The 12,318-nt window shown below is 49.3% G+C and overlaps 1 protein-coding gene across 1 annotated transcript; it reads left to right on the top strand.

The window, feature by feature from the left end:
- Positions 1-3,816: 3,816 nt before the first annotated feature.
- LOC120939795 (polycystic kidney disease protein 1-like 3) lies at positions 3,817-8,060 on the top strand. The gene is made up of 3 exons (XM_040352150.1): positions 3,817-4,007; positions 5,756-5,884; positions 5,989-8,060. Exons 1-3 carry the CDS (start codon positions 3,840-3,842, stop codon positions 6,898-6,900), a joined length of 1,209 nt encoding a protein of 402 aa, XP_040208084.1. The 5' UTR covers positions 3,817-3,839; the 3' UTR covers positions 6,901-8,060.
- The last annotated feature ends 4,258 nt before the right edge of the window (positions 8,061-12,318 follow it).

Below are 12,318 nucleotides of genomic sequence, written 5' to 3'. Positions count from 1 at the left end.
GGGACGCTACGGGACTGTGCATTTGGCCTCTCATCCCGCCATTGACCAGAAGCTGGCAGTTAAAACTATAAAAAAGAAAAAATTAGTGAAAAACTTTGCTGATTGGAAAATGGTTTCCACAGAACTTGACGTGCTGGAGAAAGTCGGCCAGAGTCCATATATCACACATATGCATGGAATGTTACAGACAAAGGTAAGTCTTTTCACCTTCCACTTTCTTCACCTCTTTCCTGTACTGCACTCCACTACTGATCCAGACCCCCTGAAATTTACACAAGGCTAAGCAACCCCCTTCCCCCTCATATGACGGTCTTCACACCAATAGTCCCTAAGGCGGCACTGAGTGCTGAATTGTGAGCTTCACTTGTGTCCCACACCAGGTTTTTCCTGAGGGGTCCGGCTGTCAGGGCCGCCATCAGGAATTATGGGGCCCCTTACACAGTTTCAGGCATGGGCCCTCCTGGAGCTGCCGCGAATCGAATTGAGAAGCGGGGGGGCTCTTTACAAAAAAAAAAGAAGAAATAAAGAAAGATATATATAATAAAAGGGGGGTAGCCATCCGGGGCCCTGGGGACCTCTGGGCCCTTTAATAAAAATAAAAAAAGAAATAAAAAATATATAAATATATAAAAAATAAAATAAACATTTATAAAAAAAATAAAAAAAGGGGGGGTTGCCATCCAGAGCCCTGGGGACCTCTGGGCCCTTTTAATAAAAAATAAATATATAAACAAAAATAAAAAAATAAACATTTATAAAAAAAATAAAGGGGGTTTGCCACATGGGGCCCTGGGGACCTCCGAGCCCTTTAATAATTAATAATAATATTAATAATAATAATAATAATAATAATATTTTATATATATATATATATATATATATATATATATATATATATATATATATATATATATATATATATATATATAAAATAAAAGAAATAAAAAAATATATAAAAAAAGGTTGTCATCCGGGGCCCTGAGGATCTCTGGGCCCCTGGGGACCTCCGGACTCCTAAAAAAAAAAAAAAATGGCCCTTTAATAAAAAATAAAATAAAAATATATAAAAAAATATATATATTTTTTATAAAAATAAATAAAAAGGGGGGGTTGCCATCCGGGGCCCTGGAGTCCTCCAGGGCCCTGGGAACCTCCGGACCTCTAAAAAAAAAAAAAATTGGCCCTTTAATAAAAAATAAAATAAAAATATATTAAAAAATATATATATATTTTTTATAAAAAATAAATAAATAAAAGGGGGTTTGCCATCCAGGGCCCTGGGGTCCTCCGGGCCCCTGGGGACCTTTGTACCTCTAAAAAAAAAAAAAAAAAAGAATTGACCCTTTAATAAAAAATAAAATAAAAATATATTAAAAAAAATATATATATTTTTTTTATAAAAAAATAAATAAAAAAAATTGGCCCTTTAATAAAAAATAAAATAAAAATATATTAAAACAAATATATATATTTTTTTATGAAAAATAAATAAAAAAAAGGGGGGTTGCCATCCGGGGTCCTCCGGGCCCCTGGGGACCTCTAAAAATAAAAAAAATTGGCCCTTTAATAAAAAATAAAATACAAAATATATTAAAAATATATATATTTTTTTAATAAAAAATAAATAAAAAAAAGGGGGGTTGCCTTCTGGGGCCCTGTGGGCCTCCGGGCCCCTGCCTGTACCCCCCTGATGGCGGCCCTGCCGGCTGTAGTGGATGGAAAGCAGTATGGGTAAGGGCAGAACTCTAGAGTGCCTCCTACAACTACAACTCTATCCACTTTTCCTAACTTGTGTGTGTGTGTCTGTCTATTACAAAATGAAATCCTGCATGACTATAATGTAAACTTTTTCTCTTATTTCTACACAGCATGATCTCGTCTTTGTCATGGAACGCCTGGGCAGAGAGGATCTCTTCGACACCATGGTTTCAGGTCCATTACCCGAAGCCACCATCAGGTAACTTCAATACCCGGGTCACTCTGGAGTCGGGGGGGGGGGGTGACCGACCACTGAGGAAATGGCAGTGATCACCCCCTTCACCTGAGCCCTGACCATCCACACCCCTATGTACTATAGGGGGAAGTCATTTCATCTTTAGATTAAATTAGTCTGCAATGATTTGGGATGCTAATTTATATATCTCTTTCCCCATCAGATACTTCATAGCGGAAATGATCTGCGCTCTGCGGTTCCTGCATTCTAAGGAGATCGTCCACAGAGACATCAAGCCTAAAAATATCCTCTTGAGTGATGACGGCCACATCAAAATCACGGGTTTTGGCTTGTCAGTTTTTGGAGTCACAGAGTCCAAGAGGATCGAAGGACAAGTCGGGAGTCTAACGTTCATGGCGCCAGAGGTAAGATACATGCTAGCCACCTGATATTAGATCTAATTGTAATGTTTGTTATTATGGGATATAGACATAAGATAAAGTGGGGCCTATTGGCCCCCCCCCCCATCTGTTTGTATTGGTGACCACTGTCATTGAGGAAGAAAGTAAGATCCAAAGTTATAGAGTTTTCCCAAGAAACCTTCAATAGGGGTGCCTGTTCTGGGGACAATTCTTTAACCACTTAAGCACCGGACCTTTAGGCAGCTAAATGCCCAGGCCAGGTTTTGCGATTTGGCACTGCAACGCTTTAACTGACAATGGCGCGGTCGTGCGACGTGGCTCCCAAACAAAATTGACGTCCTTTTTTTCCCACAAATAGAGCTTTCTTTTGGTGGTATTTGATCACCTCTGCGGTTTTTATTTTTTGCGCTATAAACAAAAATACAGCGACAATTTTGAAAAAAATTCAATATTTTTTACTTTTTGCTATAATAAATATCCCCCGAAAACACATATAATTTTTTGTTTAATGTTTAGTCCGCTACGTATTCTTCTACCTATTTTTGGTAAAAAAAAATCACAATAAGCGTTTATCGATTGGTTTGCGCAAAATTTACAAAATAGGGGATAGTTTTATTGCATTTTTATTATTTATTTATTTTTTTACTACTAATGGCGGCGATCAGCGTTTTTTTTTCTGACTGCGACATTATGGCGGACACTTCGGACAATTTTGACACATTTTTGGGACCATTGTCATTTTCACAGCAAAAAAATGCATTTAAATTGCATTGTTTATTGTGAAAATGACAGTTGAAATTTGGGAGTTAACCACAGGGGGCGCTGTAGGAGTTAGGGTTCACCTAGTGTGTGTTTACAACTGTAGGGGGGTGTGGCTGTAGGTCTGATGTCATCGATCGAGTCTCCCTATAAAAGGGATCACACAATCGATGCAGCCGTCACAGTGAAGCACGGGGAAGCCGTGTTTACATACGGCTCTCCCCGTTCTTCAGCTCCGGGGAGCGATCGCGAGGGGGCGGCTAGAAACAAATAGCCGCGCCCTCATCCCGGATCGCTCCCCGGCAATTTCCGACCGCCGCATGTACCGGGGGGGGGTCCCGATCGGACCCCCGACCCGCGGAAAGGCAGGGACGTACATGTACGCCCATTTGCCTGTACATTCCATTCTGTGGACGTATATATACATGCGGCGGGCGTTAAGCGGTTAAGAGAGAAATTTCCCTCAATTTGGGAGACTGTGACAGAACCCACTGTCACTGTGTGTTTTGTTAGGGACTGTAGGCGGGCCTCCTACCCACAGATTATGGCCCAGAAGAGACTGGAGACAAGCTGGCATTGAGATAATGTAATGTAATGCTACATCCCTGCTCCCCCATCCCCCCTCTTGTTGCTGTGTCTAATTGTGTTGGTAAATGACAATCAGCTAATTTATCTTTCTCTTCATTATGTTTTTACAGGTCCTTCAAGGTTTACCATACTTCGGCATGGCTGACTATTATGCACTGGGAGTAATAGTCTATGTGATGGCGGTCGGCGGACATCCATTTCTTAGAGGCACAGAGTCCGTTATGGAAACATTGGAGAAAGTGGCCACCAAGAAACCGGGTTATCCAGAAGACATGAACCCTACCCTCCGTGGCATCATAGAGATCGTAAGTATACATAGAGGTTTTATATCTTTTAAGGGACAAAGTCCTTTCCAGGTTACATATATCTTATTAGGATTGTAGAAGACACATTAGAAATGTCACATGTTTACCCGCACACATTGATGGAACTGAGCACCACACTCCCAGAGTCCATTCCCTTCCTACAATAGTACTGACCAGCCTGATTCCTACACCAACCACTACACTTCACTCTACACTGACCTATCTGATTCCTTTACTGACCACTACACTGTCCACTATACTGACCACTACACTGTCCACTATACTGACCACTACACCAACCACTACACTTCACACTGCACTGACCTATCTGATTCCTTTACTGACCACTACACTGTCCACTACACTGTCCACTATGCTGACCACTACACTATACTGTCCACTACACTACACTGACCTACCCGATTCCTATACTGACCACTACACTACACTATACTGAATACTATACTGACTGTTACACTACACTGACCACTACACTATACTGACCACTACACTACACTAACCACTGTACTACACTACACTGACCACTATACTAACCACTATACTATATTGACCAAAATACTACACTACACTGACCACTACACAATACTGACCACTTCACTGACAGTTATATTGACCGCTACACTACACTGACCACTATACTACACGCTACACAACACTTACCACTATACTATACTGACCACTATACTACACTGACCACTATACTATACTGACCACTATACTATACTGACCACTATACTGCCTGCTACACTACACTGACAACTACACTATACTGACCACTACACTATATTGACCACTACACTATACTGACCACTATACTACACTGACCATTACACTATACTGACCACTACACTACACTAACCACTACTAACCACTATACTATACTGACCACTACACCATCCTACCTACAGTATTTCTATACTGACCACTACACTACACTGCATGAATCTAGCTGCACTAGCTGCTCTTCTCTCTCTCTCTGGCTGCTCCATCTCCCCAGACTGTGTCCAAAATACCCCCTCACGATCACGAGGGAGTCTCCTTCTCTGTTATCCATTGGTCCGGAGAAGAAGTAGACAGCGGCGGTTCAAAATCTTAATTTCTTGTGTCACCCGCCGCCCCCGCGCTTTGCCATGTTCAGACTCCATCTCCGGCACCCTGTGATTGGGCGTATGGGGTCATCAGCGGCGGCGGGGCAGGCCTGTTAACAATTGCGGTTGGTCCTGAAGTCCAGCCTTCGACCAATCACAATGCCGGATACTGGACATGGGCAGAGGCGGGACTCCAGGATCTACCGCAATCGTGGACCGGCCAGCCCCGCCGCACATGCCCCCATACGCCCAATCACAGGGCGCCTGAGACTAAACATGGCGGCAAAGCACGGAGGAAAGTACATTTAGGAGGAGACAGCATTTGTGACACATACTGGAGGGGAATTGCGCCCCCCTAAATGTTGCACCCAGTGCCATGCCCCCCCCCCACGCTACACCACTGGGTCTGTGTGGTTTCCTTGGATCATGACCGAACCAATCACATACGCAGTGAATTCAATTTCTGGGGACATTCCTTACACAGACAGCATCTAGAACTCCCCTGGGGCTGCCATCATCATAAGAGCGATATAAGAAATATGTAACTGTCAGAATCAAATATTAAAAGGGGAATTCTATTGTTCAGAGATTGTTTATGTTATATCAGTGTTTCTTATTATATTCTTTTCCTTTTTACAGTTACTATGTAAAGACCAAGATGAGCGGATGATGCTAGCACGTGGCATCCAAGGACACCCCTTCTTACGGAATGTGGACTGGAAGGAGACAAAGCAAGGGAATTCACTGCCACCATTTCCATCAGGAAATGTAAGTATACGTATAAGGGAGGAGTCCCAGCACAATGGGGAGATTTATAGATATTTTTTTTCTGAATAAATTCGAAACATTGACAAGTCTTTTTCTCTTTCCAGGTTCCTGAGGAAGATCTGAGTGCAGGAATACCAGGGGATAAATTCCATGAGTCGCCGATAGAGCCAGAGGAGCAGAAGAAATTCCATGGCCAGGATCCTCACAGTAGGGCCTCATCACCACAATCGGAGAGCCAGGATCCTCACCGTATGGCCTCATCACCACCATCGGAGAGACAGGATCCTCACCGTATGGCCTCATCACCACCATCGGAGAGCCAGGATCCTCACCGTAGGGCCTCATTACCACCATTGGAGAGCCAGGATCCTCACCGTAGTGCCTCATCATCATCATCGGAGAGCAATGATCCTCACCATAGGGCCTCATCATCACCATTGGAGAGCCAGGGTCCTCACAGTATGGCCTCATCACCACCATCAGAGAGCCAGGATCCTCACTGTAGGGCCTCATCACCACCATCGGAGAGCCAGGGTCCTCACAGTATGGCCTCATCACCACCATTGGAGAGCCAGGATCCTCACAATATGGCCTCATCACCACCATTAGAGAGCCAGGATCCTCACAGTAGGGCCTCATCACCACAATCGGAGAGCCAGGATCCTCACCGTAGGGCCTCATCATCATCATCGGAGAGCAGGGATCCTCACCGTACGGCCTCATCATCACCATCGGAGAGCAAGGATCCTCACCGTACGGCCTCATCATCACCATCGGAGAGCCAGGATCCTCACAGTATGGCCTCATCACCACCATCGGAGAGCCAGGATCCTCACCGTAGGGCCTCATCATCATCATCGGAGAGCAATGATCCTCACCATACGGCCTCATCACCACCACCAACGTACAGCTTCACCATCGCCATGGAAGAGCCAGGATCTTTACAGTGGAGCCTCATCACCTCCATCGAAGAGCCAGAATCCCCACATTGGAGCCTCATCATCACCTTTGAATAGGCAGGATCATCAATGTGGAGCCTCAGATCATTAGACTCTGAAGGATCTACAACCATCTAATGTGACATTTATTTTTCAGGAACAAACTTCAACTTTTTAAGGTCCCAATGATATAGGTAGGAAGATAAATTTTATTTTAACATCTACGGATGACAAGACATAAAGTCATTGTGACAACAACCATTGACTTCCCTATTACCAAGATCTCCAGAGAATGTGGTTGTGTCACATATCAGACCACCCATCACATGTGATCTGACTGCTGCATGATAGCGGCGTATGACGTCACACGTGACATGGGCATGCCTACTGTGCATTCGTAGAGCAGCCACAATCCAGAAGGCCAATCAGAGCGAAGCGTGATCTCAAGCTCCACCCCCAGGCAACAACCAGCTCAGACCACTCCCAAAGAGTCACTGCCATTGGCAGGACATGTGGAGGAGGAGCGGGCTATATGGGAAGGAGTCTAACCAGCATATAATTGGGAAAAAATCAGGAGTGTCCATCTTCTTAAACCACTAAGGGCTCCTTCACACCTACCATTTTAGCATGCAGCGAAATGGAGTATTATCCATGGGTGCAAAGTGTGCAGTGCACATGGGCCCCATTGGGGGGTGGGGTCCACTGTGCTCTGACCCACACTGCAACCATGGAACTGTGACGACTGTGAGACACCATTGTCCTGTTTTCCCACTTATATGCCGGATAGAATCTTCCCCCATAGCCCACTCATCCTCCATATTTCCTGCCAATGGTATCTGCAGCATTGACTCTCCGGGAGTGATCTAGGTGGGTTGCTCCCCAGGGGGGGAGGGGGGACTTGGGAATGGGCCTCCCTCTGTATGGCTTCCTGGAATGATATCCATGTAACCCCAGGAGATGTTTGGGGTTACATGGATGGAGGTCGTAGTAATAGGAAAGTCAGTGGATGTTGTCACAATGTATTTATGTCTTGTTTTCTGTAAATGAGAAATAAAATGTATTTTCTTATCTATCCCGCCTTGATGTGGGGACCTTAAAAAGTCCAACTTTGTCCCTCTAAAATAAAAGTCAAATCAGATGATCCGAGGCTCTATATTGATGATGAGAAATAGAATGTATGTTCTGATCTATAATGTCTTGAACAGTATAGAAAGTCGTGCATTTCATAAGGAGATGAACTGGTCACCCTAGACTGATGATGGGTGGTGGTGCGTTGTGGGGGAGAGGGATGGGTGGTGCTGCGTTGTGGGGGGAGGGATGGGTGGTGGTGCGTTGTGGGGAGGGATGGGTGGTGGTGCGTTGTGGGGGGGGAATGGGTGGTGCTGCGTTGTGGGGGGGAGGGATGGGTGGTGGTGCGTTGTGGGGAGGGATGGGTGGTGCTGCGTTGTGGGGGGGGATGGGTGTTGCTGCGTTATGGGGGAGAGGGATGGGTGGTGCTGCGTTGTGGGGGGAGGGATGGGTGGTGGTGTGTTGTGGGGAGGGATGGGTGGTGGTGCGTTGTGGGGGGGGATGGGTGGTGGTGCGTTGTGGGGAGGGATGGGTGGTGGTGCGTTGTGGGGGGAATGGGTGGTGGTGCGTTGTGGGGGGAGGGATGGGTGGTGCTGCGTTGTGGGGGGGGATGGGTGGTGCTGCGTTGTGGGGAGGGATGGGTGGTGGTGCGTTGTGGGGGGGGGATGGGTGGTGGTGTGTTGTGGGGAGGGATGGGTGGTGGTGCGTTGTGGGGGGGATGGGTGGTGCTGCGTTGTGGGGAGGGATGGGTGGTGCTGCGTTGTGGGGGGGATGGGTGGTGCTGCGTTGTGGGGGGGATGGGTGGTGCTGCGTTGTGGGGAGGGATGGGTGGTGCTGTGTTGTGGGGAGGGATGGGTGGTGGTGCGTTGTGGGGGGGATGGGTGGTGATGCGTTGTGGGGAGGGATGGGTGGTGGTGCGTTGTGGGGAGGGATGGGTGGTGGTGTGTTGTGGGGAGGGATGGGTGGTGGTGCGTTGTGGGGGAGAGGGATGGGTGGTGCTGCGTTGTGGGGGGAGGGATGGGTGGTGGTGTGTTGTGGGGAGGGATGGGTGGTGGTGCGTTGTGGGGGGGGATGGGTGGTGGTGCGTTGTGGGGAGGGATGGGTGGTGGTGCGTTGTGGGGGGGATGGGTGGTGGTGCGTTGTGGGGAGGGATGGGTGGTGGTGCGTTGTGGGGGGAGGGATGGGTGGTGCTGCGTTGTGGGGGAGAGGGATGGGTGGTGCTGCGTTGTGGGGGGAGGGATGGGTGGTGGTGTGTTGTGGGGAGGGATGGGTGGTGGTGCGTTGTGGGGTGGGATGGGTGGTGGTGTGTTGTGGGGGGGGATGGGTGGTGGTGCGTTGTGGGGAGGGATGGGTGGTGGTGCGTTGTGGGGGGGGATGGGTGGTGCTGCGTTGTGGGGGGGATGGGTGGTGCTGCGTTGTGGGGAGGGATGGGTGGTGCTGCGTTGTGGGGAGGGATGGGTGGTGGTGCGTTGTGGGGGGGGATGGGTGGTGGTGCCTTGTGGGGGAGAGGGATGGGTGGTGCTGCGTTGTGGGGGGGAGGGATGGGTGGTGCTGCGTTGTGGGGGGGATGGGTGGTGGTGCGTTGTGGGGGGGAGGGATGGGTGGTGCGTTGTGGGGGGGAGGGATGGGTGGTGCGTTGTGGGGAGGGATGGGTGGTGCTGCGTTGTGGGGGAGGGATGGGTGGTGCTGCGTTGTGGGGGGGATGGGTGGTGCTGCGTTGTGGGGGAGAGGGATGGGTGGTGCTGCGTTGTGGGGGGAGATGGGTGGTGCTGCGTTGTGGGGGAGGGATGGGTGGTGCTGCATTGTGGGGGGGGGTTGGTGGTGCTGCGTTGCGGGGGGGGGGGGGGTGGTGGTGCGTTGTGGGGGGGATGGGTTGTGGTGCGTTGTGGGGAGGGATGGGTGGTGGTGCGTTGTGGGGGGGGGGTGGGTGGTGGTGCGTTGTGGGGGGGATGGGTGGTGCTGCGTTGTGGGGGAGGGATGGGTGGTGCTGCGTTGTGGGGGGGGATGGGTGGTGGTGCGTTGTGGGGGGGGGATGGGTGGCGGTGCGTTGTGGGGGGGATGGATGGGTGGTGCGTTGTGGGGGGGATGGGTGGTGCTGCGTTGTGGGGGGGAAGGATGGGTGGTGCTGCGTTGTGGGGGGGGGATGGGTGGTGCTGCGTTGTGGGGGGGGATGGGTGGTGGTGCGTTGTGGGGGGGATGGGTTGTGGTGCATTGTGGGGGGGATGGGTGGTGCTGCGTTGTGGGGGAGAGGGATGGGTGGTGCTGCGTTGTGGGAGAGGGATGGGTGGTGGTGCGTTGTGGGGGGGAGGGATGGGTGGTGCGTTGTGGGGGGGGGATGGGTGGTGCTGCGTTGTGGGGGGGAGGGATGGGTGGTGCGTTGTGGGGGGGGATGGGTGGTGCTGCGTTGTGGGGGGGGGGATGGGTGGTGGTGCGTTGTGGGGGGGGGATGGGTGGTGCTGCGTTGTGGGGGGGGATGGGTGGTGGTGCGTTGTGGGGGGGAGGGATGGGTGGTGCTGCGTTGTGGGGGGGGGATGGGTGGTGCTGCGTTGTGGGGGGGGGGGGGGGTGGTGGTGCGTTGTGGGGGGGATGGGTGGTGCTGCGTTGTGGGGGGGGGGTGGGTGGTGCTGCGTTGTGGCAATGAAGATGATTGATTTGCAATGCATTGTGAAAATGAATGAGGATCTCCACAATGTAACTCTGATATACACCCAGAGTCATCCTCATCCATTTTCTCAATGCCAGCCTCAGCCAGGTTTCACTTTAAAAAGACATAAAATGAAGTCTGCAGGTATCTATCTGCATGCACCTGATAGGCTAGGTGCATGCAGGGCCAGATTAAGAACATCATGTGCCTGGTGCTGAGGATTTTGGTGGGGCCTTTTAGGCTGCATTCACACCTCCGCGACAAGTAACGCCGCGTACGTGGCGTATTTTGCCGCGAATAGTGTAACTTTTTTTTTACAAATCCTTCCTATTGCTTTGTATGGCCGAACGCCAATGCCACCTGAAAAAAAGGGTCCGGGACTTTTTTTCATACCGCAGGTGTACGGCGTCTATGAGATGTGAACCATCTCATAGACAGCAATGGGAATTCTCCCCTCCAGCGGCACGAGCGGCCGGCGTCGGGCGTTTTGTCGCGGAGGTGTGAATGGGGTGTAATAAATAATAAATAAATGCGTGGGAATGACATGAACGCAGCCCAGCCAAGGCAAGTGACCAAAGGCACAGAACCCAGAAGGAAGACCGGGTGAAGATGGAAGTGCCCGGGCCCCGCCTGATTCATCGCAGCACTGGAGGGCTCAGTCTGAAAATTGAAGTGTACCCTAATGTGCTAATATGCTGTGTATACTTGTACGTTGTGGCATAACCTACCCCAGGGCCTCTAAAAAGTAGTAATGTCAGGAAAGTTTACTACCGCTTTATTATCACAGGATCCCAGGAGCCTCTCATGGGGCCCCCTACTGACCCGGTGGACGGTGGCCCTTGGGCAGTGCCTAAGTGCACAGTTGCCAACATTTAAAAAATATTTTCAGGGCCACTTTTTTATATAAGTGCTATATTTAGAGTAGCTGAGATCCCCGATGTTCCTCTATACATCATAGTAGTAATCACAAAATTAAATGAGTACTAATAATGGGGCAGAACAAATATGAGAACTGATATTTCCTTTAGTTGAACTAACAAAAGTGTGTCCATTCTAGAGCTGGTAACATTGAGGATATTCAGTATAATTTTAAAGAACTGTTTTTGTGGGTAAGCGACATAGGGGAGGAGTATGGACGGTATATAAGTGGGAAGTATGTGCAAGTAAGTGAGAGGAATGTGGAGGGTCTAACAGTGGGCACTATGTACAGGAGAGGAGTACAAAGGGTACGGAAAAAAGCACTATGTACAGGAGAGGAGTGTGAAGGGTATGACAATGGGCAGTATGTACAGGAAGAGTGAGGGGGTATGACAGAGGGTAGTACGTACCAGAGAGAAGTGTGGAGGGTATGATGGGGCAGTATGTACAGGAGAGGAGTGTGGAGGGTATGACAGTGGGCAGTATGTACAGGAGAGGAATGCAGACGGTATGATAGTGGGCTCTATGTATAGGAGAGGAGTGTGGAGGGTATGACAGTGAACACTATGTATAGGAGAGGAGTGTGGAGGGTATGACAGTGGGCACTATGTATAGGAGAGGAGTGTGGAGGGTATGACAGTGAGCAGTATGTACAGGAGAGGAGTGTGGAGGGTGCGACAGTGGGCACTAAGTACAGGAGAGAAGTGTATGACAGCAGGCACTATGTACAGGAGAGGAGTGTGAAGGGTATGACAGTGGGCGCTATGTATAGGAGAGGAGTGTGGAGGGTATGACAGTGGGTACTATGTATAGGAGAGAAGTGTGGAGAGTATGACAGTGGGCACTATGTACAGGAGAGGAGTGTG

Source organism: Rana temporaria, chromosome 5 (genome assembly GCF_905171775.1).
Source record: "Rana temporaria chromosome 5, aRanTem1.1, whole genome shotgun sequence".
Taxonomy (NCBI): Eukaryota; Metazoa; Chordata; class Amphibia; order Anura; family Ranidae; genus Rana; species Rana temporaria.
This window is presented reverse-complemented; position numbering and strand designations above follow the sequence as displayed.

Coding starts and splice junctions, on each gene's coding strand:
- LOC120939795 (XM_040352150.1), top strand. CDS start 3,840: ATGGCTGACTATTATGCACTGGGAGTAATAGTCTATGTGATGGCGGTC. Junction 4,008..5,755: donor TCCGTGGCATCATAGAGATC/GTAAGTATACAT, acceptor TCCTTTTTACAG/TTACTATGTAAAGACCAAGA. Junction 5,885..5,988: donor CACCATTTCCATCAGGAAAT/GTAAGTATACGT, acceptor TTCTCTTTCCAG/GTTCCTGAGGAAGATCTGAG.